The sequence below is a fragment of the Aotus nancymaae genome, unplaced genomic scaffold, assembly GCF_030222135.1.
Source record: "Aotus nancymaae isolate 86718 unplaced genomic scaffold, 86718_ANA_hifiasm-v0.15.2.pri h1tg000059l, whole genome shotgun sequence".
NCBI lineage: Eukaryota > Metazoa > Chordata > Mammalia > Primates > Aotidae > Aotus > Aotus nancymaae.
In genome coordinates, this window is record NW_026988473.1 from 53,484,111 (window position 1) to 53,506,082 (window position 21,972).

General features: G+C 46.7%; 1 protein-coding gene and 1 pseudogene across 2 annotated transcripts; one reads left to right on the forward strand and one right to left on the reverse strand.

The window, feature by feature from the left end:
* Window positions 1-313: 313 nt before the first annotated feature.
* SMPD1 (sphingomyelin phosphodiesterase 1) lies at window positions 314-4,818 on the reverse strand. 2 transcript variants are annotated; one of them, XM_012456781.3, is made up of 6 exons: window positions 4,360-4,818; window positions 3,108-3,880; window positions 2,362-2,533; window positions 2,054-2,130; window positions 1,710-1,855; window positions 314-1,553 (listed from the first exon to the last, which is right to left on the reverse strand). In XM_012456781.3, exons 1-6 carry the CDS (start codon window positions 4,663-4,665, stop codon window positions 1,144-1,146), a joined length of 1,884 nt encoding a protein of 627 aa, XP_012312204.1. In that variant the 5' UTR covers window positions 4,666-4,818; the 3' UTR covers window positions 314-1,143. The 2 variants fall into 2 exon arrangements, with proteins under 2 accessions (XP_012312204.1, XP_064221301.1); XM_064365231.1 differs by lacking the exon at window positions 4,360-4,818 and having other exon boundaries at window positions 3,068-3,331.
* A 7,580-nt stretch (window positions 4,819-12,398) lies between these two features.
* LOC105720017 (lysine-rich nucleolar protein 1-like) lies at window positions 12,399-18,018 on the forward strand (annotated as a pseudogene).
* Window positions 18,019-21,972: the final 3,954 nt, after the last annotated feature.

The window sequence follows — 21,972 nt, forward strand, 5'->3', positions numbered from 1 at the left end:
TCAGCTCACCACAACCTCCACCCCTGGGTTCAAGTGATTCTCCTGTCTCAGCCTCCTGAGTAGCTAGGATTACAAGCATCTGCTACCATGCCTGGCTAATTTTGTATTTTTCACTAGAGATGGGGTTTCTCCATGTTGGCCAGGCTGGTCTTGAACTCCCGACCTCAGGTGATCCACCCGCCTCGGCCTCCCAGAATGCTGGGATTACAAGCGTGAGCCACCGTGCCCGGCTGTGCCTCAGTTATGATCTTGCTCCAAAGGTCTCCTTGCCCTGCTTGCTTGGAAAGAAGAAATTGGGACAGTCACACAGGGGTCTGGAGTCCAAGTCTCTTATCTTTATTTATTTATTTATTTTATTTACTTTTTTTTTTTTGAGACGGAGTTTCTTTGTTGCCCAGGCTGGAGTGCAGTGGTGGGATCCCAGCTTACTGCAACCTCAGCCTCCCAGGTTCAAGCAGCTCTCTGCCTCAGCCTCCCAAGTAGCTAGGATTACGGGCATCCGCCACCACACCCAGCTTACTGCAACCTCAGCCTCCCAGGTTCAAGCAGCTCTCTGCCTCAGCCTCCCAAGTAGCTAGGATTACGGGCATCCGCCACCACACCCAGCTTACTGCAACCTCAGCCTCCCAGGTTCAAGCAGCTCTCTGCCTCAGCCTCCCAAGTAGCTAGGATTACGGGCATCCGCCACCACACCCAGCTTACTGCAACCTCAGCCTCCCAGGTTCAAGCAGCTCTCTGCCTCAGCCTCCCAAGTAGCTAGGATTACAGGCATCCACCACCACACCCAGCTACTCTTTATCTTTATTTTAACAGACTGGCGGGATCAGGTCACACCAGCAGTACAGGGTTCCTGGGGCGACAGCTCAGCTGTCTTATCTGCCCAGGGCCGTGTCAATTTAGGCCTCTACTCCACAGCACAGCAGCCTCAAGGCAGTCTAGATCCTGGGCACAGGCAGCCAAACCCCCTCCCATATCCAGCTAAACCAGCTCCAGGAAAGGAGAAGGTCCTGTTTCCCCAGCATCCTTGGGGCCCAGGGACTGGTTCTTCCACTGGATGATCTTGCCTGGTTGAACCACAGCAGCAATTGGGCTTTTTCATCCTTTCCTGCATCAAGGACTTTCCCAACTGTGGGCCCTGGGGCCTTAGCAAAACAGTGGCCTTGGCCACGGGCCCTGGGCCTCTGGGAGGCTCCCACCTGGCACCAGGTGGCGGCACAGAGCAGGGCTGTCAGCACGGCCAGAGAGCTGGGCACAAAGAGTAGCCAGACGGCAGGGCGTGCCACAGGGCTCCGAGGGCGGGTGGCCCTTATGGTAGAGAAACCAGAAGGTCTGGAAGAGTTGCATGTCGCCCCGCATGCGATATACCAGGTTGTGCCAGGCCTCAGGCAGTGCGTTGAGCAGCCCATAGGTTTCTCGAGCCCTGTAGAGAAGCTGCCAGTGCGGCATAGCTCCTGGTACGTTCGCCTGGGTCAGATTGAGGATGTAGGTCTCATGGTCCAGGACCACGTGAGAGCTCCCGGAGTAGTTTCCATCTATTTGGTACACACGGTAACCTGCAAGGAAGCGGGTTTGACTGGAGGGGAAAGGAGCAAGGGCAACTCCAGGAAGGGGCCACACATCCTGCCCATGCTTTGCAGCCTCTAGCTCCAACCTCCTTCCTCTGTCCCACCAACTCCAGGATAAGGGAGGCTCCCTTCTGCCTCACTCACCAGGATTAAGGCCGATGTAGGTAGTCGCACTGGGTGCCAAGAAGGCTACAGCCAGAGGCCGGCTCAGAGTCTCTTCATCATAGAAGACCTCAAATTCATCCACATGAGTGTGGCCGAAGAACTGACCAGCCAGGGTGTTCTCATACCTGGCCAGAAGACACTACATTCAGAAGATTCTAGGATGGGGTAGGAAGAGATCTGGGGAGACAGGATGCCCTTTTTCTCCAACCTGCTCAATTGAGGAGGCTCCCCACGCCATGGGACAGCAGAGACAGTGAGATGCCCAAGGGAATTTTCAGCCTTCAGACACCCTGTCCCCAGTCCCACCCTCATCTGCCTCCTACCTGTCTATAATTCGGTAATAATTCCAGCTCCAGCTCTTCAGACAGTGCCCTGGGGGAATGTGGCCAATTATATGCACCTAGTAGGGAGAGTTAAGGATGGTAATCAGGGTACCCAGGGGTCCAGACAGCCCTGGCTAGAGAGAGGGGGACTGAATGAAGGCTTTCAACCGTGACCATGAACTGAACTCGCAGGGAACACTGTTGTTGGGAATGTCAGGAAAATCAAACTTCTCTGCCCAGAGGGGCTCCAGCTCAACAGGAGCCTACTTGTCCCCCAGCACCACCGTGTTCCCACCACTCCCTCTCACTTTGTCTCCTCGATCCTCAGCAGCCTGAAGCTCCCCAACCAGCCACTGGAGCTGTCCTGCGGGATCCGTGGAGTTGATCAAGAGCCAGAAATTCTCACGGGAACAAAAATTCATATTGAGAGAGATGAGGCGGAGGCCGGGGTATGGGGAAAGAGCATAGAACCCCCCGATTCTGAAACAAAGTAAACATGAGAGGTCAACACTTGTTCCAATCCTGATCCTGCATGCTCAGTCCTGTGCTGGGCATTTGGGTGGAGGGTAAAAGCATACATGACATCTTCCACACTTACAAGGAGCTCACAGTCAAGCCAGAGACTCAACAGTTCTAATTATTAGGTCTGTGTGACATAAAAGAAAAGCTCAGAGGGCTGAGGGCTCCAGGAGTACGGGGGAGGGATAACAGTGAGCTAGGGAAGCAAGGGCCACACAGAGGGAAGATGACATGGGATGGGTAAGGTGGGAAAGCACTTTGGGAGGTCAAGTGGGGAGGATCACTTGAGGTTAGAAGTTTGAGACCAGCCTGAACAACATAGCAAGATCTGGTCTCTACAAAAATTAAAATAAAATAAAAAATAGCCTGATGTGGCAAAAGAGTAGAAAGGGAAGGTGGAGTCAGATTAGGGGAGCCAAGTGAAGAGCACTAAGGACTCATGCTAGAGCAATCAGACAAAGCCCCAGTTTCCCTTCACCCTTCGCTTTCATTCACTTTTCTTTTCCCTTCCTGGGTTTCCATGGATGGTAAGTACCTGAGGGTACGCAGGGCTTCAGCAGGCAGCCAGGGCTCCCAAGCCTTGGCCATTGCTTCATAGAGCCAGCCGGAGGAGTGATTGCCCTCAATGAAGGGGGGAGGGAAGCTATTGACTGGTGTGCTCTCATGGTTGCCCACAGCAGGGTACACTGGCACAGGCCCCAGAAACTTCCTCACGAGGGCTGTGACGGTGGTTAGGGCCCGCAGTTGGTCCTGACGAGTCTGGTGCCAGACATCATGGGCGGGGATGTCTCCTGTCCAGTATACCATATGAAAAGGGCCGGCTGGGCCCAGCCCACTCAACAGGCTCTCCAGGGTCCTCAGGGGCAGGTCACACTTGCTGTATTCACCCCAGTATCCAGCACCTGGCCGGGAGGCAGGCGGCCGTCCAGAACCCCGGCGGCAACACAGTGGGTCAGCACAGTCAGGGTCCATGCCCTCCAGGTAGTCATGATCCCAGTGCAGGTCAGTGAGGAAGAGGACACGGCTGACAGGGGCACCTGGGGCTGGGGGGCTGGGGGGCTTGGGGGTCGGCTTCGGCACAGTGGGCAAAGAGATGTTCCAAGATGAGAAAATGTCCCAGTGCCCACAGGTGGAACCCAGCAGCAGACCACAGGCCTCAGATGGGCTCAGCACTGAGCGTCTCCAAGCCTCCACCATGTCATCCTCAAAGAGATGGACAATGGATTGGCACACAGCAGGTGGCGCTATCTTCAGCAGATTGCATAGCCTGATGGCCACGGAGCCCACGCGAGCCACATTGGGTTCCTTCTGCGGTGGGAGGAATGCATGGTGAGAAATCAGAGGCAGAGCAGAGGAACCAGGCCAACCCCTGGCCACCACCCCTTAGGCCTCCATTTCCAAACTGGGGCTGGGCAGGACTCAGTGCCACCATGGTGAAGAAAGCTCAGTGCACACCTTTGCCTTCCAGATATTGCCCTGTAACTCAGGCAGCACCAGGCCATTGCTTCCTCTTTAGCTCAGTGGCCTGTCCATTTAAGGCCTTTGCTTGACAAGCTGACTTTCTCAGGCTCTGTCTGCATTCTTTTCTTACTTCACAAAGGTCACAATGGGGTGGTAGTGGCATGTAGCCATGGGTGTCCCCAAAGGGGAGCAAACCCAGTGACGGATTGTAGATGCCACCCTCTCCATCAGGGATGTATTCTGACCCCAGGGTGCCAGCATTAGCCCCAGCCCCCAGCCCCAGCACTCCCTTCGGCCTCCTCCACTGCAGCCCCTTCAGTGCTCACCTTCAGCCCAAGGTTGATGACGGTGAATAGACCTTTGCAGACTGGGCAGGTGAGGTTCCCCCACCCAAAGACATCTCGGAGTTGGGGCACTATGCGATGTAACCTGGCAGGATGGCCTTGGGCAGGAAGAGGGTGAGCCTCTGCCGGAGCCCAGAGAACCAGAGAGTCAGGCAGAGCCAGCGCGAGCGCCAGCACCAACACCAGGCCCATCCCAAGGAGTCCGGGGGCTCCGGAGGTCCTGTCTTGTCCCTGCTCCCGGCCGGACATGAGGAGGTTCTGGCGGGGTGACGCTTCATAGCGGGGCATTGTCGGGATTCCGACACGGGGCTGGTTCGTCTGTCCAGTCCCCACCGGCCTGGGCCCTAGCTGGCCCTCAGGGCCCCGGGCGGCGCTGGGGACACCCGATTACCCTTCCCTGTAGTCGGCTGACTGCTCCGCGGCCGGCTGCACAGCAGCTCCGCCCCTTCCTCTTCCTACGACTCGCAACAGCTGATCCCCCGGCGGCCGGCACCTGTCAGCGCCGCGGAGGCGGAACGGGCCAGGCGCGCCCGGGACCGCCCTGATCCCGCCCCCTCTCCCCGCCCCGCCCTGCCCGAGAGCGCGCCGGCCTTGAGGGTGGGGACGCTCCCGACGGTCACCAGGGGCTCCGCCTTGGGGTCACAGCCGCGGGAGGCTGCGCCAGCCGCCGCGCTCGTGCTTTGGGGCTCAATGTGATGTGGCCAGTGGAAGGCGCCTCCTTTGTCCGAATCAGCGTTCAGATTCCTAGAATAGCTGCCAGACTGACCCTGGCATTTAGTTCAGGAAGGGAGGGTAGGAGAGAGCAGGGCCGGCAGGATCCTCCCACTGGGTGTGTTGCCCCTGACAGGAAGGCGCCTTCCCTCGATTGCCCATGCTCTGCCACTGGCACTAGCACCCTTGAGTCACCCTGAGAATCACTGAGTCACCTTTGATTCAGATGAGGAAACTAAACCTTAGAGATGGTGAAGAGACTAAGAAGGCGTACAGACAAATAGCTACGGGGGCCAATAACAGGGGCTGGAACCCAGCTGGGTCTCCCACCTCGGTGTGTCCCCCACACTGAAAGCGAACATTTATGGAGTGGTTTACCATGTGCCAAGCACAAGTCCAGGCACTTTACAATTACTAATCTTCAATTCTCACAACAGCCCTAAGCGGTACCTATTATATTGGGGCTCAGAAATCTATACCCAAAATATGGTGGTTTGACTTACTAAGCTAAGCCTCAAGGTCTCTCTGACTTTCCTACGCCCGCTCTTTTTCTCCCAGAGCCTTTATCTACCAAGCACCCAGACCCATCAAAAGGAACAGTTGCTTTTTTTCTTCCCTTCCCTATAAAACCAAGAATATAGCCAGGCACGGTGGCTCACGCCTGTAATCCCAGCACTTTGGGAGGCCGAGGCGGGAGGATCACCTGAGGTCAGGAGTTGGAGACCAGTCTGACCAACGTGGAGAAATCCCATCTCTACTAAAAATGCAAAATTCGCCGGGCGTGGTGGTGCATGCCTGCAGTCCCAGGTACTCGGGAGGCTGAGGCGGGAGAATCGCTTGAACCTGGGAAGCGGAGGTTTCGGTGAGCTGAGATCGCGCCATTGCACTCCAGCCTGGGCAATAAGAGTGAAACTCTGTCTCAAAACAAAACAAAACAAAACAAAACAAAACAAAACAAAACAAACAAAAAACAAGAATATAACCACACCTGAACAGACCGTTTCACATGGTAATCTACTAATCTGTTCCCTGATCCATTCCTCTCCCTCGGCAAAATTCCTCTTCTCACTCCCATAACCTGTTTTGCCTGGATGCCACATAAGCTTCTGAACTCGGTTGGGAAGTGGTAGTCACTCTGTGGTTCCTCGTGGACACATTAATAAAATGTGTATGCCTTTTCTTCAATTAATCTGCTTTTTGTGGGTTGATTTCCAGCAGAATTTCAGAGGGTGAAAGGGAAGTTTCCCTTGGTCCCCGCAAATACTATTATCCGCTTTTAGGATGAGGCACAAGGAAGTTAAGTGGCAGTACAGCAATTAAACCCTAAACCGAGGCCTGGCGCGGTGGCTCCTGCTTGCAATCCCAGCACTTTGGGAGGCGGAGGCAGGTGGATCATGAGGTCAGGAGTTCAAGACCAGCCTGGCCAAGATGGTGAAACCCCATCTCTACTAAAAATACAAAAATTATCTGAGCATGGTGGTGGGTGCCTATAATCCAGCTACTGGAGAAGCCGAGGCAGGGAATTGCTTAAACCGGGGAGGTGGAGGTTGCAGTGAGCCGAGATTGAGCCATTGCACTCCAGCCTGGGCAACAAGAGCAAAACTCCATCTCGAAAAAATAAAATATAAAATAAAATAAAACGTAACAACAGTCGCTCTCACTCTTCTTTGAGCTAAGTAATTATCTCTTGAAATCACTTGCTATGCCAAGTAGCCATTAAATGCCATACCTCTTATAGTTCAACAATGTAAAGCCAAGCACTAAAGAATGTATAACCAGGCCGGGCGCAGTGGCTCATGCCTGTAATCCCAGCACTTTGGGAGGCCAAGGTGGGTGGATCACAAGGTCAAGAGATCGAGACTATCCTGGCCAACATGGTGAAACCCCATCTCTACTAAAAAATACAAAAATTAGCTGTTCGTGGTGGCGTGCATCTGTAGTCCCAGCTACTCAGGAGGCTGAGACAGGAGAATTGCTTGAACCCAGGAGGCGGAGGTTGCAGTGAGCCAAGATTGCGCCACTGCACTCTAGCCTGGCGCCTGGCGACAAAGCAAGACTCTGTCTCAAAAAAAAAAAAAAAAAAAAAAAGAATGTATAACCAGTGTTATTTCTGTAAACAATGAGAATTCCTGATGAACAACTTTTGTAATCACTTCCTCTCCTAATTCATCTTTTTTTCTTTAAAAATTTGAGCCTCTCTTGTTGTCCAGAGCACTCTCACCAAGACAACTTGCAAGTGTGTCCTGGGTTACAGTCCTCAACCTTGGCCCTTGGCCTGAGTAAACTCCCTATAGGTACTTTTCTGAGGACTTTGCATTAACTCAATCCTCACAATAAATTTAGGAAGTCGGCATTATAATTACCACCATTTTACAGAGAAGGAAAGTAGGATTAAGTAAGTGGCTCAAGATCCCATAGCTAGCTAGTAAGTGCTGGAACTGGCATTTGAATGTGTCAACCAAAAAACATGTCTGAGACAGGTCTCGATCTATTTAGAAGTTTATTTTGCCAAGGTTGTGGACATGGCTGGAAGAAATAAACACAAATCACAGAAACAGTCTGTGGTCTGTGCCCTTCTCCAAAGATGATTTTGAGGGCTTCAATATTTAAAGGGGAAAAGTGAGCTGGAGGGAAAGAGGAAGGGTATGGTAATCCAATTGTCACAAGAGACAGCTCTGTATTCATCTGGCACTATACATAAGATAAAGCAAATATGCCTGTGGAGATATTTAACCTTTTTTTTTTTTTTTTTAGACAGAGTCCTGCTCTGTTGTCAGTCTGGGGTGCAGTGGGGCGATCTAGGCTCACTGCAACCTCTGCCTCCTGGGTTCAAGCGATCCTCCTGCCTCAGCCTCCTGAGTAATGGAGATTACAGACCTGATGCATTACCACGTCCAGCTAATTTTTTGTATTTTTGGTAGAGACGGGGTTTCACCATGTTGGCCAGGATGGCCTTGATCTCTTGACCTTGTGATCCGCCCACCTTGGCTTCCCAAAGTGTTGGGATTACAGGTGTGAGCCACGGCATCTGGACTTAAACTTTTATCTGTAGCTATCTGCTTAGGAACAAAAGGAAAGACAGCTTTTTGTATGACTCAGCTGTCAGCTTAATTTTTTTCCGTTTGGCATAGTAAACTGTGGTCCTGAATTTTTATTTTCCTTTCACAAATGCAACATTCTGGCTCTATTCTTTGCTGTGTGGGGACCCATTCAGAACACAAGAGTTGGTATAACGATTATTTTAAGCTGAAGACATTTCAGATTAAACAGATGCAGAAATAAACCTTCTTGGAGCTTTCTTCATCTGGTTAAAACTTCTTAGAAATGTCAACCAAAAGGGAAAAATCTAAGGCAAACAATATAAGTAGTGTTTATTTGGGCCACGTCTGAAGACTGCACTTGGAAACATAAATTCAAGTTGCCCTGAGTATATGTTCCCAATTAGCATTAGTCACATGTGGGTTTCTTAAAGGATAAGAAGAGGCAGTTCCTAATGAGGAGTAAGCTCTGATTTTTTATCTTGCCCAAATTCCTATCAAAGAGGTCTGGGTAGTCATGCCCTATTAACCATAAATTCTCATCAGATGGGTTTTATTTAACCCTATATATTGTGACTTACTTTTCAGTCTGACTCTGGCATAACATTACGTGACAAAGAAGAAAATAAAAATGTTTTACCCCAAAACATGTTTATTTGCCATATTTGGTCGGGGGAGCGGAGACAGAGTTTCCCTTTTGTCACCCAGGCTGGAGTGCAATGATGTGATCTTGGCTCACTGCAACCTCCACCTCCCGGGTTCAAGGGATTCTCCTGCCTCAGCCTCCGGAGTAGCTGGGATTACAAGTGCCTGCCACTATGCCTGGCTAATTTTTGTATTTTTAGTAGAGATGGGGTTTTGCCATGTTGGCCAGGCTAGTCTTGATTTCCTGACCTCAGGTGATCCGCCCACCTCAGCCTCCCAAACTGCTGGGATTATAGGAGCGAGCCACCATGCCCAGCCACTTTGCCATATTTTGAAATGGCCCTGCAAAGCTGTCCTTTGTTGGGGAAAATTTACATCTGTAAAGAATCTCTAATAACACAGATAGAGCTTTTTCTTCCAGGCCCTCCCAATCCTGAAAAGATTAACTGAGAGTCTAGCACCTTTTAAAGATGTAGAAAGCAAAAAGTTCCTCTTCAAAGTTTCCCCTCTTGTTAAAGAATAAGAATAATAAATGTTAGAAATAATAGTTTTCTGTTTGTTTGTTTGTTTTGGTTTTTTGGTTTTTTTTTGAGACAGAGTCTCACTCTGTTGCCCAGGCTGGAGTACAGTGGCAGATCTCCACTCACTGCAACCTCTGCCTCCCAGGTTCAAGGGATTCTCCTGCCTCAGCCTCCTGAGTAACTGAGACAACAGGCACATGCCACCACACCCAGCTAATTTTTTATATTTTTAGTAGAGACTGGTTTTCACCCTATTAGCCAGGCTGATCTCCAACTCCTGACCTCGTGATCCCAAGGAGTCCCAAGGCCTGCCTCGGCCTCCTAAAATGCTTGGATTACAGGCGTGAGCCACCGTGCCCAGCCCAGAAATAAGTTTGTTTTAAAGACTAACTTTCTTCAAAGCCTTTTTGCTTTTTACTGATAACTCTTTGTTAAGCCCTATCCTATGTAGCTGTTAGACATGCCCACAGACACATAGTACATTCTATGTCCTTGTACTTTAACCAAGATATTTATGCTGGACATGCTCACAGGCATGCCCCAGCTTGCAGCCTATGCCCCTTCCTTATTTGGACTTCCTCTTTTTCTTTGTTCCCACTGCCTTTACCTGTTTAGAAAAGTTTTAAGTTGTTAGCCAGTTGGGTTTTAGTGAGGTCTGGCTCCAACTAACGGAGATTGGACTCGATGCTTAAGGAATAAATATGCCAGCCTTTCCTTTGGTCATTGTACTCTCATGACAAGATGGCTAACGGGAGCACCCTTTCTGCAGAAAGTAAAATTGCTTTGTTGAGAAAACTTTTCTTCTGAATGCTCATTTTTCCTTGCAGTACCTAGGAACAAGCATTCTGTCTCTAACAAAAGGTTTGAATAGGAAATACTTGTCATCTGTTGTCTCTAAAGGCAGCAACTATGAGACTTCAAAGAACTTTGGTCTCTACAGTCTTTTATCTTAACCTGAACATTTCCTTTCTGTTGGTCCTAGGTCTTTGGACAAACTCAACCAATTGTCAACCAGAAAATGTTTAAATTTACCTATAGCCTGGAAGTCCCCCACCCACGCTTCAAATTGTCTTGCCTTTCTGGACTAAACCAATGTATTTCTCAAATTTATGATTGATGTCTCATGCATCCCTAAAATGTATAAAACCAAGCTGCACCCTGACCACCTTGGACACATGTTCTCAGGACCTCCTGAGGGCTCTGTCACAGGCCATGGTCACTCATATTTGCCTAAAAATAAATCCTTTCAAATACTTTACAGAGTTTGACTCTTTTCATCAAAGCCAAGTTGTTGACCAAAAATTTACATAAAAATAACATAAGCTACTGATTGGCTATTCCTTGTTCTTTGTATCACAAATCTCATAAATGTGAAGATAAAGGGTGAGGCACGTCTGACTAGGAACAAACAATTGCACCCTATTTCTTGGTTTTGTGGGAACAAGGGTAGGGGTGAGGGGTGGAGTGTGTGACTGAAGTCCCATACTCATTTTTCTCTGGGCCTGATAAATTTTGCATGCTTTACATAGTTCAGAGTGCGCTGAGCTATTTTTCTTTTATCAGAAATGAAGACTGCCATACATGTCCTCTTCAGGGAGGCTTCCAGTCAGAGGATGGAGACCAAGAGTAAACTCAACATAAATAGCCTTTTTGGGGGAGTTTAATGGCTCTGAAGACAGAAAGACCACTCATGCTGGCATAGACCACAGCATCACACACTTTCTGGCCCCAGATTTGTTCTTTTAAAAACTGTTTTGTCTTTCCTTAAGAAAGCTCTTTTTCTGGCCGGTGCTGTGGCTCACGCCTGTAATCTTAGCACTTTGGGAGGCCAAGGCGGGTGGATCACCTGAGGTCAGGAGTTCGAGACCAGCCTGGCCAGCAGGGTGAAACCTTGTCTGTACTAAAAATACAAAAAATTAGCCGGGCATGGTGGCCCATGCCTGTAATCCCAGCTACTTCAGAGGCTGGGAATCACTTGAACCTGGGAGGCGGAGGTTATGGTGAGCCAAGATCGTGCCACTGCACTTTAGCCTGGGTGACTGAGCAAGACTCCATGTCAAAAAAAAAAAAAGGAACCTCTTCCCCTGCCCCCAGAACTTTTCTCCCCTTTCCCTTTCTCCTACTAAGTTACATGTGTAAGCCTTTAATTTCAACCATTTGATGAGCCAACTACTTCTTTTGTGGTTCCCCTGTGCATATGAATAAACCCTTTTCTTCTGTTAATTTGTCTTTTGCTAGTTTAATTTACAGTCCTCAGGCACTGAACCTAAGAGGATAGATGAAAAGGTTTTTCCTCTCTGACAGCTACTTCTTCTGTACAACTGTAGGCTTGGATCTATAATCTTCAAGGATTAGAATTTTGGCAGTAGGAAAAGGAGGGAGGAGGGATGTCATGAACAAAGTATGAGGCATGAAAGAGCCTGGTAAACTGGGCATGGTGGCTCATGCCTGTAATCCCAGCACTGTGGGAGGCCGTGGCAGGCAGATCACCTGAGGTCAGGAGAATCAGGTGATCAGGCAGGAGAATCTCTTGAACCCAGAAGGCAGAGGTTGCAGTGAGCCATGAGCCTGTAATCCCAGCACTGTGGGAGGCCGTGGCAGGCAGATCACCTGAGGTCAGGAGAATCAGGTGATCAGGCAGGAGAATCTCTTGAACCCAGAAGGCAGAGGTTGCAGTGAGCCAAATTGCGCCATTGTGCTCCAGCCTGGGCAAAATTCCATCTCAAAAAAAAAAAAAAAAAAAAAAATTAAGCTATAAACTAAATTCCTTCCCAACATTAGTTCGGTTTACGCCTAAGAATGAACAAGGACAGCTTGGATGTTAGAAGCAAGATGGAGTCAGTTAGGTCAGATGTCTTTCACTGTCATAATTTCCTCAGTTACAATTTTTGAAAAGGTGGTTTCACAGCTGAGTGTTGATGAAAAGTCAAACTTTGTAAAATATTTGAAGAGATTTATTCTGAGCCAAAGACGAGTGACCGATGGTCTGTGATACAGCCCCAGGAGACCCTCAGAGCACACGCAGAGCGTGTGCCCAAGGTGGTCAGGCTACAGCTTGGTTTTATGTCTTTTAGGGAGACATAAGACACCAATCAATGCATGTAAAATGTCCACTGGTTTGGTCCAGAAAGGTGAGACAAATGGAAGCAGAGGAGGCTGGGGGTCAGGGAGAAGAGCCTCCAGGTCACAGGCAGATTCAAAGATTTTCTGATTGGCAATTGGTTGAAAAGAGTTGTTATCTAAAGAGCTGGAATCAGTAGAAAGGAATGTTCGTCAGGAGCAGTGGGTTAGCCTGTAATCCCGGCACTTTCAGAGGCCAAGACTGGTGAATAACCTGAGGTCAAGATTCAAGACTGGCCTGGCCAACATGGTGAAACCCTGTCTCTACTAAAAATACTAAAACTTAGCCAGGTGTGGTGGCAGGCACCTGTAAGCTACTTGGGAAGCTGAGGCAGGAGAATTGCTTGAACCTGGGAGGCGGAAGTTGCAGTGAGCCAAGATCATGCCATTGCACTCCAGCCTGGGCAATAAGAGTGAAACTCCATCTCAAGAAAATCTAGGTTAAGTCAAGGTGGTCGCGGAGACCAAGATTTGTGTGTGTTTGTTTGTTTCTGTTTGGTTTTGTTTTTTGAGATGGAGTCTTGCTCTGTCGCCCAGGCTGGAGTGCAGTGGCGCAATCTCAGCTCACTGCAATCTCTGCCTCCCGGGTTCAAGTGATTCTCCTGCCTCAACCTCCAGAGTAGCTGGGATTACAGGTACCTGCCACCAAGCATTGCTAATTTTTGTATTTTTAGTAGAAACAGGGTTTCGCCATGTTGACCAGGATGGCCTCGAACTCCTGACCTTAGGTGATCCACCAGCCTTGGCTTCCCAAAGTTCTGGTATTATAGCCATAAGCCACCTAACCCTGGCCTGAGACCAAAATTTTATCATGCAGATGAAACCTCCATGTAGCAGGTATCAGAGCTCTATCAGAACTAAACAGGTGCCAGACTCTTAGTTAATTTTCTCCTGGATCAGAGGAGAGACCTGGAGAAAAAAAGAGGTTGTCTACAGAATGTAGGTTTTCCCCATTAAGATTTCTCTTTTTTTTTTTTTTTTTTGAGATGGAGTTTTGCTTTTGTTGCCCAAGCTGGAGTGTAATGGTGCGATCTCAGCTCACTGCAATCACTGCCTCCCAAGTTCAAGTGATTCTCCTGCCTCAGCCTTCCTGAGTAGCTGGGATTACGGGCGCATGCCACCATGCCCAGCTAATTTTGTGTTTTTAGTAGAGACGGAGTTTCTCCATGTTGGTCAGGCTGGTCTCAAACTCCTGACCTCAGACTATCCACCCACCTTGGCCTCCCAAAGTGCTGTGATTACAGGTGTGAGCTACCACGCCAGGGCTAAGATCTTTTCTTTAAATGTTAATGCTGGTCACTTGTTCCCAATTCTGAAGAGAGGAGAGTATGATGAGGCATGTCCAATCCCCACTTTCGATCATGGCCTGAACTAGATTTTCTGGTTTAGTTTGGAATGTGTTTGGCAGAGAGGGGAGTCTATTGGTCAGTCAGGGGGCTTAGAAGTTTACTTTTTGTTTACATGGGGGAATAAGTCTTTTGTTCCTGAAGGGAGGTCTAGGTGGCCCATCAGAGTGTCCACCACAGACTACCTCTTGTGCCACTTGGATTCATTTCACAGAAGTTCTGGAAGCAGCTCCTCTAGCATGCAAATGAGTCTCTCTCTTCATGGTGAAAATTAGAAGAAAGATAGTGGAAAGAATTATAGCTCTCTGAAGCCTATCTCAGGACAGCAACTGATACTCATCATTTTCCCCTTTTATCTATTTTAGCTTTCCTTCATCCTTAGAAAGCATCTCTGCTGATTTCAGTGGCTTACCTGATGGTGTGATGCAAACTTTCTCCCTGAGGGGTCTGAGCCCCAGTATCCATGTACTGCTCAAACCATGCTGCTGCACTTGTCTTTTTACCATCCAAATTGGGCAGAGACTACCAAGAGGCACCCAAGTGGGCCAGCTGGATGCCAGGCATATTCCCCATGTCTCCATTTTGTAATAGTTGTCTTATCAGGATCAACACTGACAGTCAGGATCAACTCCACAGTCACTAGGATCATGCCTCTTCTTGCCTGCTGGCCCCTTCACACAAGGAGCCCAGAGTTCCTAGGCAACAACCATAATCCACTCCCGTGCTGGACACGTTTCCCCATTGGGAATCAGAGCCTCTAAATCAGCAGAGCCAAGAGTTGTAGGAGCAGAAAGCACACATTTCCCAAGTAGATTACTGGGAGGGATGGCAAACAGGGCCATGCCTGCTTTCTCTCTTTGGTTCTGAACCCATATGTTCTACCTATTGGGAACAGAACGCTGTATAAGGTTGTTGGTATAAAGTTTATACTGCATGCTAGAAGATGGCACCCTTTCCTCTCTAGGAATTACTTCCACATTTGTGCTTTAGCTGTGCATCTACCAGCTGATTCTATCACTGTATTAGTCTGGCATTTTCTGGGTGGTCTGCTGTAATGTGACCAGTGGATACCACAGTCATGTGCCCACTTTACACCTTTTTTGCTGAAAAGTGATTCCTGGTATGACATGATAGGATTCCATACCTGTTGCTCTGACACTCTATAAGCCTTGATAGTGGTGATGGTTGAGGCCCAGGGGACAGAAAAATTCATTATGAACAAAGTTCTGCAGGGCTGGTAGTGGGAATGGTGAGACAATCTTATTCTTGACTTTCTCTGGGGTTTGGAATTTCTGAAACCTATTGTGGAGGCTTCCAGGCTGTTGGACAATTACTAGAACTTGGGGAAGGGAAAGGGACGCTGGTGTTTAAAGATCTAAAGCTTATACAGCCCATGCCTCTGTGGCAAATTGAGTGACTGGCTTGGAGAGTGATTGGCAGAGGGACAAAATGGGCTGCCTGGTTGGGTTAGAGAACTTCCTAGTTAATTTGGGGTAATTCAAGCAGGCATTAGCTTAGGGTACCTACATTTTGTTGTATCAGGAAACCTGTACACCTTCTGGACAAGTGGTCAGCCAATTCTTGATCTGTCTGTGAAACAGCAAATTAAATTCAAAATTCCAGACAGCAGCCTAACACTGATGGGGAAAGGTCTCCCTCTTGTGGAAATTTTAGGGATTACTGGAAAGCTAGTAATCTATACATTTAAGAGCCCAAGTCCAGAAGAAAATTTCTCTTGACAGGCAATTCCAACGCAGTGTATGTAGAACCCCCAAGTGGTAAGGGCTGCAATTTAAATTCAGGCTATCTGGATTAGAATCCTTGTTCTGTCACTTATTAGTTGTGTGACCTGGACAAAGCACATCACTTTTTGAGCTTCAATTTCTTTCTGTGTGACATGGAGATAATAAATAATATAAGGTTGTGAAGATGCAATGAGACAGTACTTAGAGCAGTAGATAGGGCAGAGGAAGACTTTTAGTATCTGATGCAAACTTTTAAGGTTGCATCTTATATTTCATCACCAACTATACAGTATCTACAGCCTTACCCATAGTAGATGCTATATCTGTATTGACTATCATTCTTAACATTCTGTTGCTCAGGCTGGAGTGCAATGGCACGATCTCAGCTCACTGCAACCTCTGCCTCTTGGGTTCAAGTGATTCTCCTGCTTCAGTCTCCTGAGTAGCTGGTATTACAGGCACCTGCCACCATGCCCAGCTAATTTTTGTATTTTTAGTAGAGACAGGGTTCCAGCATGTTGGCCAGGCTGGTGTTGAACTCCTGACCTCAGGTGATCCATCCGCCTCAGCCTCCCAAAGTGCTGGGATTACAGGTGTAAGCCACCATGCCCGGCTGACTATTATTGACTTAATGAGGTCTAGCTGATAGCTCTCCCCAGCCTTCCATGCCTTATCCACACTGACCATTGTCAGGAGAGAGGAAATCTATGGTTACAGCGAGGTAGAGGCCAAAAGAAAAGTTAAATGTTAAAAACTGCGCTCCCCCACCCCTGCCCCCAACCACCTGGCCCTGTAAATGTAGGGAGTATTTACTTAACAACAAGTTACTGTTGTTAAGTAAATACTCCCTACATTTCCTTGCTCCATGTATTGTCAGGCAATCATCCACTGTTCTGTGTCAGGCCCCGACCAAGAAGCTGGGGATACACCTGTTAGTAGGGAAGGCACTGCCTTACAGGAGACCCCAGCTCAGAAGAGGATGAGGGTAAGAATAACATACATGTGTGGCTGGTCACTTCAGGGTAGCCTCTACTTTTGCTCTATACTCAATCTGAGGCCAGACTTAGTTTCTCCAAACAAATCCAAACCCCCAAATCCTTGCTGAGTAATGTAGATTTACTGAAGGTTTCCAGGGGAGAGGGAAGAGGAGGATTACATTGCACAGCATAAAAAACTCCTCTAGTAAAATGTGCTTCCCTCTCCTAAGCCTCCCTCTATCTTTCCTTACTTCCTCTAAAATTCTGTGCTATTTTCCTTCTTTTTGTTTTTCATTTTAATTTTTGTTCTGAGATACGCAGCAAGATGGTGGAATAGGAAGCCCTGCATCTCCTTCCTCTCATGAACATGCAAATTCAACAACATTGCATGGGCAAATTCAACAACACTGCATGGACAAATTCTCTTTGTGAGAAATCCACGAACTAGCTGAGAGGCTTCTGCACCTGGGCTGATTATAAAACCAGACATGTTGAACCCAGAAGGGAAACTCAAGACTTGCCTCTCACCAGAATTTCAAGTGTCCCAGTACTAAGCTTTTCTCTGGGGAATAAATTGGACCATGTTCTTAGTGCCTCAGATTTCCTGGGATATTCCCAGAGGACTGGCTTCTGTCTTGTCATGATGATGGGATCTGTCTCTCCATCTTTAGCTGCTTGGGGGAGAACAAAGATAATGATTTGGGCTGGTGGTCACCATAGCCCCTTCCATTGGCAAAAAACAGAATGAGTTGTTTGAAAAAATTCCAACTCCCAGCTTCCTTCTGGGGAGGAACAGAGTTGGTCCAAAGAATCATAAGAGGCTACTATGAACAATTATACCCTAACCAACTGGATAACCTAGAAGAAATGGATGAATTCCTAGAAACATACAACTTGCCAAGATGAAACCATGAAGAAATATGAGATCTAGATAAATCTACAACCAGTAAGGAAATTGAATCAGTAATAAAAAACCTCCCACAAAAGAGAAGAAAATAAAGAAGTCACTTCTCGCCATGTCCCATGCCTCTGGGGTGAAAACCTCCCCAGACCCAAGACAGGGTGAGGAGGAAACCAGAGTTGGCAAGAAGTTCAAAAACACAAGAAGGAACAAAAGGGGGCCCAGGACCCCACAGCCTTCTCAGTCCAGGACCCTCAGTTCTGTGAGGACCGGGATGCTGTGGACACTTGCTCAGTGGGGAAGGAGGGTGAGGAACAGGTAGACTTAGGGCAAACACAGAAGCAGAAGAGCCCAGGGAGCACAGTGGAAATGTGAAGAAGAAGAAAAAAAAATCCACGAGGAGGGAGACGTCCTCCCAGGCCACTCCAAACCTTCCTGGTCCATGGAGAACAGCCCTAGGAAAGGATGTAGAAAGAAGCCAGTCAAAGTTGAGGCTCCAGAATACATTTTCATAGGAGATGGTCTGAAGGCCCCCATGAAGGAAAAGATGAACTCAAAGAAGAAGGTAGAGCAGTCAGTCATCGAGGAGCTGGCTCTGAAAAGGAAGAAAAAGAAGAAGAGGAAAGAGATGGGGTAGCAGGAGACCCTTGGAAGGAGGAAACAGACACAGACTTAGAGGTGGTGTTGGAAAAGAAAGGCAACATGGACGAGGCCCACATAGACCAGGTGAGGGGAAGACCTTGCAAGAAGAGACCTATTGCAACACAAGGGACACTGAATAACCAAATGAATCTTGAGAAATAACAAAGCTAGAGGCATCACACTTTCTGATTTCAAAATACATTAAAAAGCTACAATAGGCCAGGCATGGTGGCTCATGCCTGTAATCCTAGTACTTTAGGAGGCCGAAGCAGGCAGATCACTTGAGGTCAGGAGTTCAAGACCAGTCTGGCCAACATGGTGGAAGCCTGTCTCTACTAAAAATACAAAAATTAGCCAGAGGTTTTGGTGCATGCCTGTAATCTCAGCTACTTGGGTGGCTGAGGCAGGAGAATCACTTGAACCCTGGAGGCAGAGGGTGCAATGAGACAAGATCTCACCACTGTACTCCAGTCTGGGCGACAGAGAGAGATCCTATCTCAAAACAAACAAAAACCTGCAGTAATTAAGATAGCATGGTACTGGCATAAAGACAGACATTTAGACCAATGGAACAGAATAGAGAACCCAGAATAAATCTATACATATACGGTTAACTGGTCTTTAATGGTGCCAAGAATACACAAAAAGGGAAGCGGTAGTCTCCTCAACAAACGGTGTTGGGAAAATTGGATATCCACTCAAAATTGATTAAAGAATTAAATATAAGACCTGAAACTATAAAACTCCTAGGAGAAAACATTGGGGAAAAACTTCATGACATTGATTTTGGCAATAATTTTATGGATATGACCAAAAACCCAGGCAATAAAAGCAAAAACTACACAAGTGTGGCTACGTTCCACTCAAAATCTCCTGCACAGCAAGCAGAACAATCTACACTGAAAAGGTGACCTATTAAATGGGGGAAAATCATATATTTGCAAATCAAAATATTTGCTATTGGGTTGTAAGAGTTCCTTTTATTTTTTGGAAATAAACCAGGGAGTTTATTTAACCTTTTTGTTATTGTTACTCAATAATAAAACAGGTAATAACCCAATTTAAAAATGGGCTAGGCAGGGCGTAGGGCTCACGCCTATAATCCCAGCACTCTGGGAGGCTGAGGAGGGAGGATCACTTAAGGCCAGGAGTATGCTGATCTCATATATATATATGGAAAGTATATATATACTTTACATGTTGCTCTCCTCAAACAGACCCCTGGAGACCAAGCTTCAATGTGGCCCACAACACCCTAAAATCACCCACTGGTCCTCTCTTTCCATACAAAAATGTGCACAAAGTTAATCACCACACTAACAAAGCTCCCCAAACCATAAAATGCTACCACAAAGTGCATACACAACCTCAAATGTCACTAAAAATGTGGTATAGAACTTGTGGGAATATATATAAAGTATATATGTACTTTCTCCCACGCTGGGTGCTTCCTGCCTTCAAATACTGGACTCCAAGCTCTTCAGCTTTTAGACTCCTGGACTTACACCAGTGGTTTGCCAGGGGCTCCTGGGCCTTCAGCCACAGACTGAAAACTGCACTGTTGACTTCTCTACTTTTGAGGTTTTGGAACTCAAACTGGCTTCCTTGCTTCTCAGCTTGCAGATGGCCTATTGTGGGACTTCACCTTGTGATTCTGAGAGTCAATACTCCTTAATAAAGCCTCTTGCATACATACATCTATCTTATTAGTTCTGTCCCTTATATATATGCCATATATAGTAAGATCTTTCTGTACAATGAAAATTTAAAAAAATTAGCTGGGTATGGTGGTGGGCACCTGTAGTCTTAGCCACTCAGGAGGCGGAGGCAGGAGGATCTCTTAAGCCCACGAGTTCAAGGTTACAGTGAGCTATAATCATGCCACTGCATTTTAGCCTGGATGACGAAGTGAGATCTACTCTCAAAATTTCCAAAAAAAAAACCAGAAAACCAACCCCCAACAAACAAAAAACAAATAAACAAAAAATGGGTTAAAGACTTGAATTGATATTTCTCCAAAGACATACAAATGACCAATGTGTATACAAAAAGATGTTCAGTGTCATTAATCATCAAGGAAATGCAAATCAAAACCAGAATGCGATATTACCTTGCTCCTGTCAGTCTGGCTATTATCAAAAAACAAGTGACAACATGTGTTGGTGAGGATGTGGAGGAATTGCAACCCTTGTACACTGTTGGTGGGAAGGCAAAATGGTGCAACTGCTATGGAAAACAGTATACAAGTTCCTCAAAAAATTAAAAATAGGCCGGTATGGTGGCTCACGCCTGTAATCCCAGCACTTAGGAAGGCTGAGGCGGATGAATCACCTGAGGTCAGGAGTTCGACGCCGGGTGGCCAACATGGTGAAACCCTATCTCTATTAAAAATACAAAAAAAAAAAAAAAAAATTAACCGGACGTGGTGGCGGGCACCTGTAATCCTAGCTACTTGGGAGGCTGAGGCAGGACAATCGCTTGAACCCAGGAGGAAGAGGTTGCAGTGAGCTGAGATCATACCATTGCACTCCAGCCTGGGCAATGGAGTGACACTCTGTCTCAAAAATAAATAAATAAATAAATAAATAAAATAATACTACCATATGATCCAGCAATCCCATTTCTGAATATTTATCCAAAAGAATTAAAACAGGGTCTCAAGGAGGTATTAGCACATCCATGTTCATTGAAACATTATTCACAATAGCCAAGATGTGGAAACAACATGAATGTTCAACAACAGATGAGCAGATGAAAAGTAAGATGCATATACAAAATGGAGTACTACTTGGCCATAAAATGAATGAGACTCTTTCATTCGCAACAACATAGGTGGAACTGAAGGTCATCATGTTAAGTTGAAATTAGGCACAGAAAGACAAACTTCACACGTTCTCACTTATGTGTGGGAGCTAAAAATTAAAACAATTGAACTAATGGAGATGGAGAGTAGAATGACGGTTACCAGAGGTTGGGAAGGGCAGTAGAGGAAGGGTGCAGAGGAGGAAAGCGGGAAAGCGGGCTGGATAATGGGTACAAAAAACAGTTAGAAAGAATGAATACTCTTAAATTACACTCTTAAAATAAGAGTATAATTGGATTGTTCGTAACACAAAGGATAAATGCTTGAGATGATAGATACCCCACTTGCCCTGATGTGATTATGCATTATATGCCTGTATCCAAATAGCTCATGTACCCCACAAATATATACACCTATTATGTACAAAAGTCAAAAATTTAAAAAATATGGTATATACATACAATGGAGTGTTACTGAGCTTTAAAAAAGAAGGAAATTCTGTGATATGTGCAATGTAGATGAAACTTAAGCATATCATGCTAAGTGAAATGATTCAGTCACAAGACAAATATTGCATGATTCCACTTACATGAAGTTTCCAAAAGCATAGAGATGGCCAAGATAATGGCAGCTCATATGATTTATTTCACCCCAAACTACGCAGTACTCATGGACTACATATCCAAAGTAAAGAGAACATCTTCACAATCTATACATTGGACAAAGGACTAATATCCAGAATCTACAAAGAACTCAGACAGGCTAGGTGTGGTGGCTCACACCTGTAATCCAAGCACTTTGGAGGCCAAGGTGGGCGGATCACCTGAGGTCGGGAGTTCAAGACCAGCCTGATCAACATGGTGAAACCCCATCTTTATTTAAAAAAAAAATATATATATATATATATATACATATATACATATATATATATATATATAGAGAGAGAGAGAGAGAGAGAACTCAAACAAATCAGCAAGAAATAGACTAACAGTCTTACCAAAAAGTGGACTAAGGACATGAATAGACAATTCTCAAAAGAACATATACAAATGGCCAACAAGTATATGGAAAAATGCTCAATGTTGCTAATTATCAGGAAAATGCAAATAAAAACCACAATGTGGTACTACCTCACTCCTGTAAGAA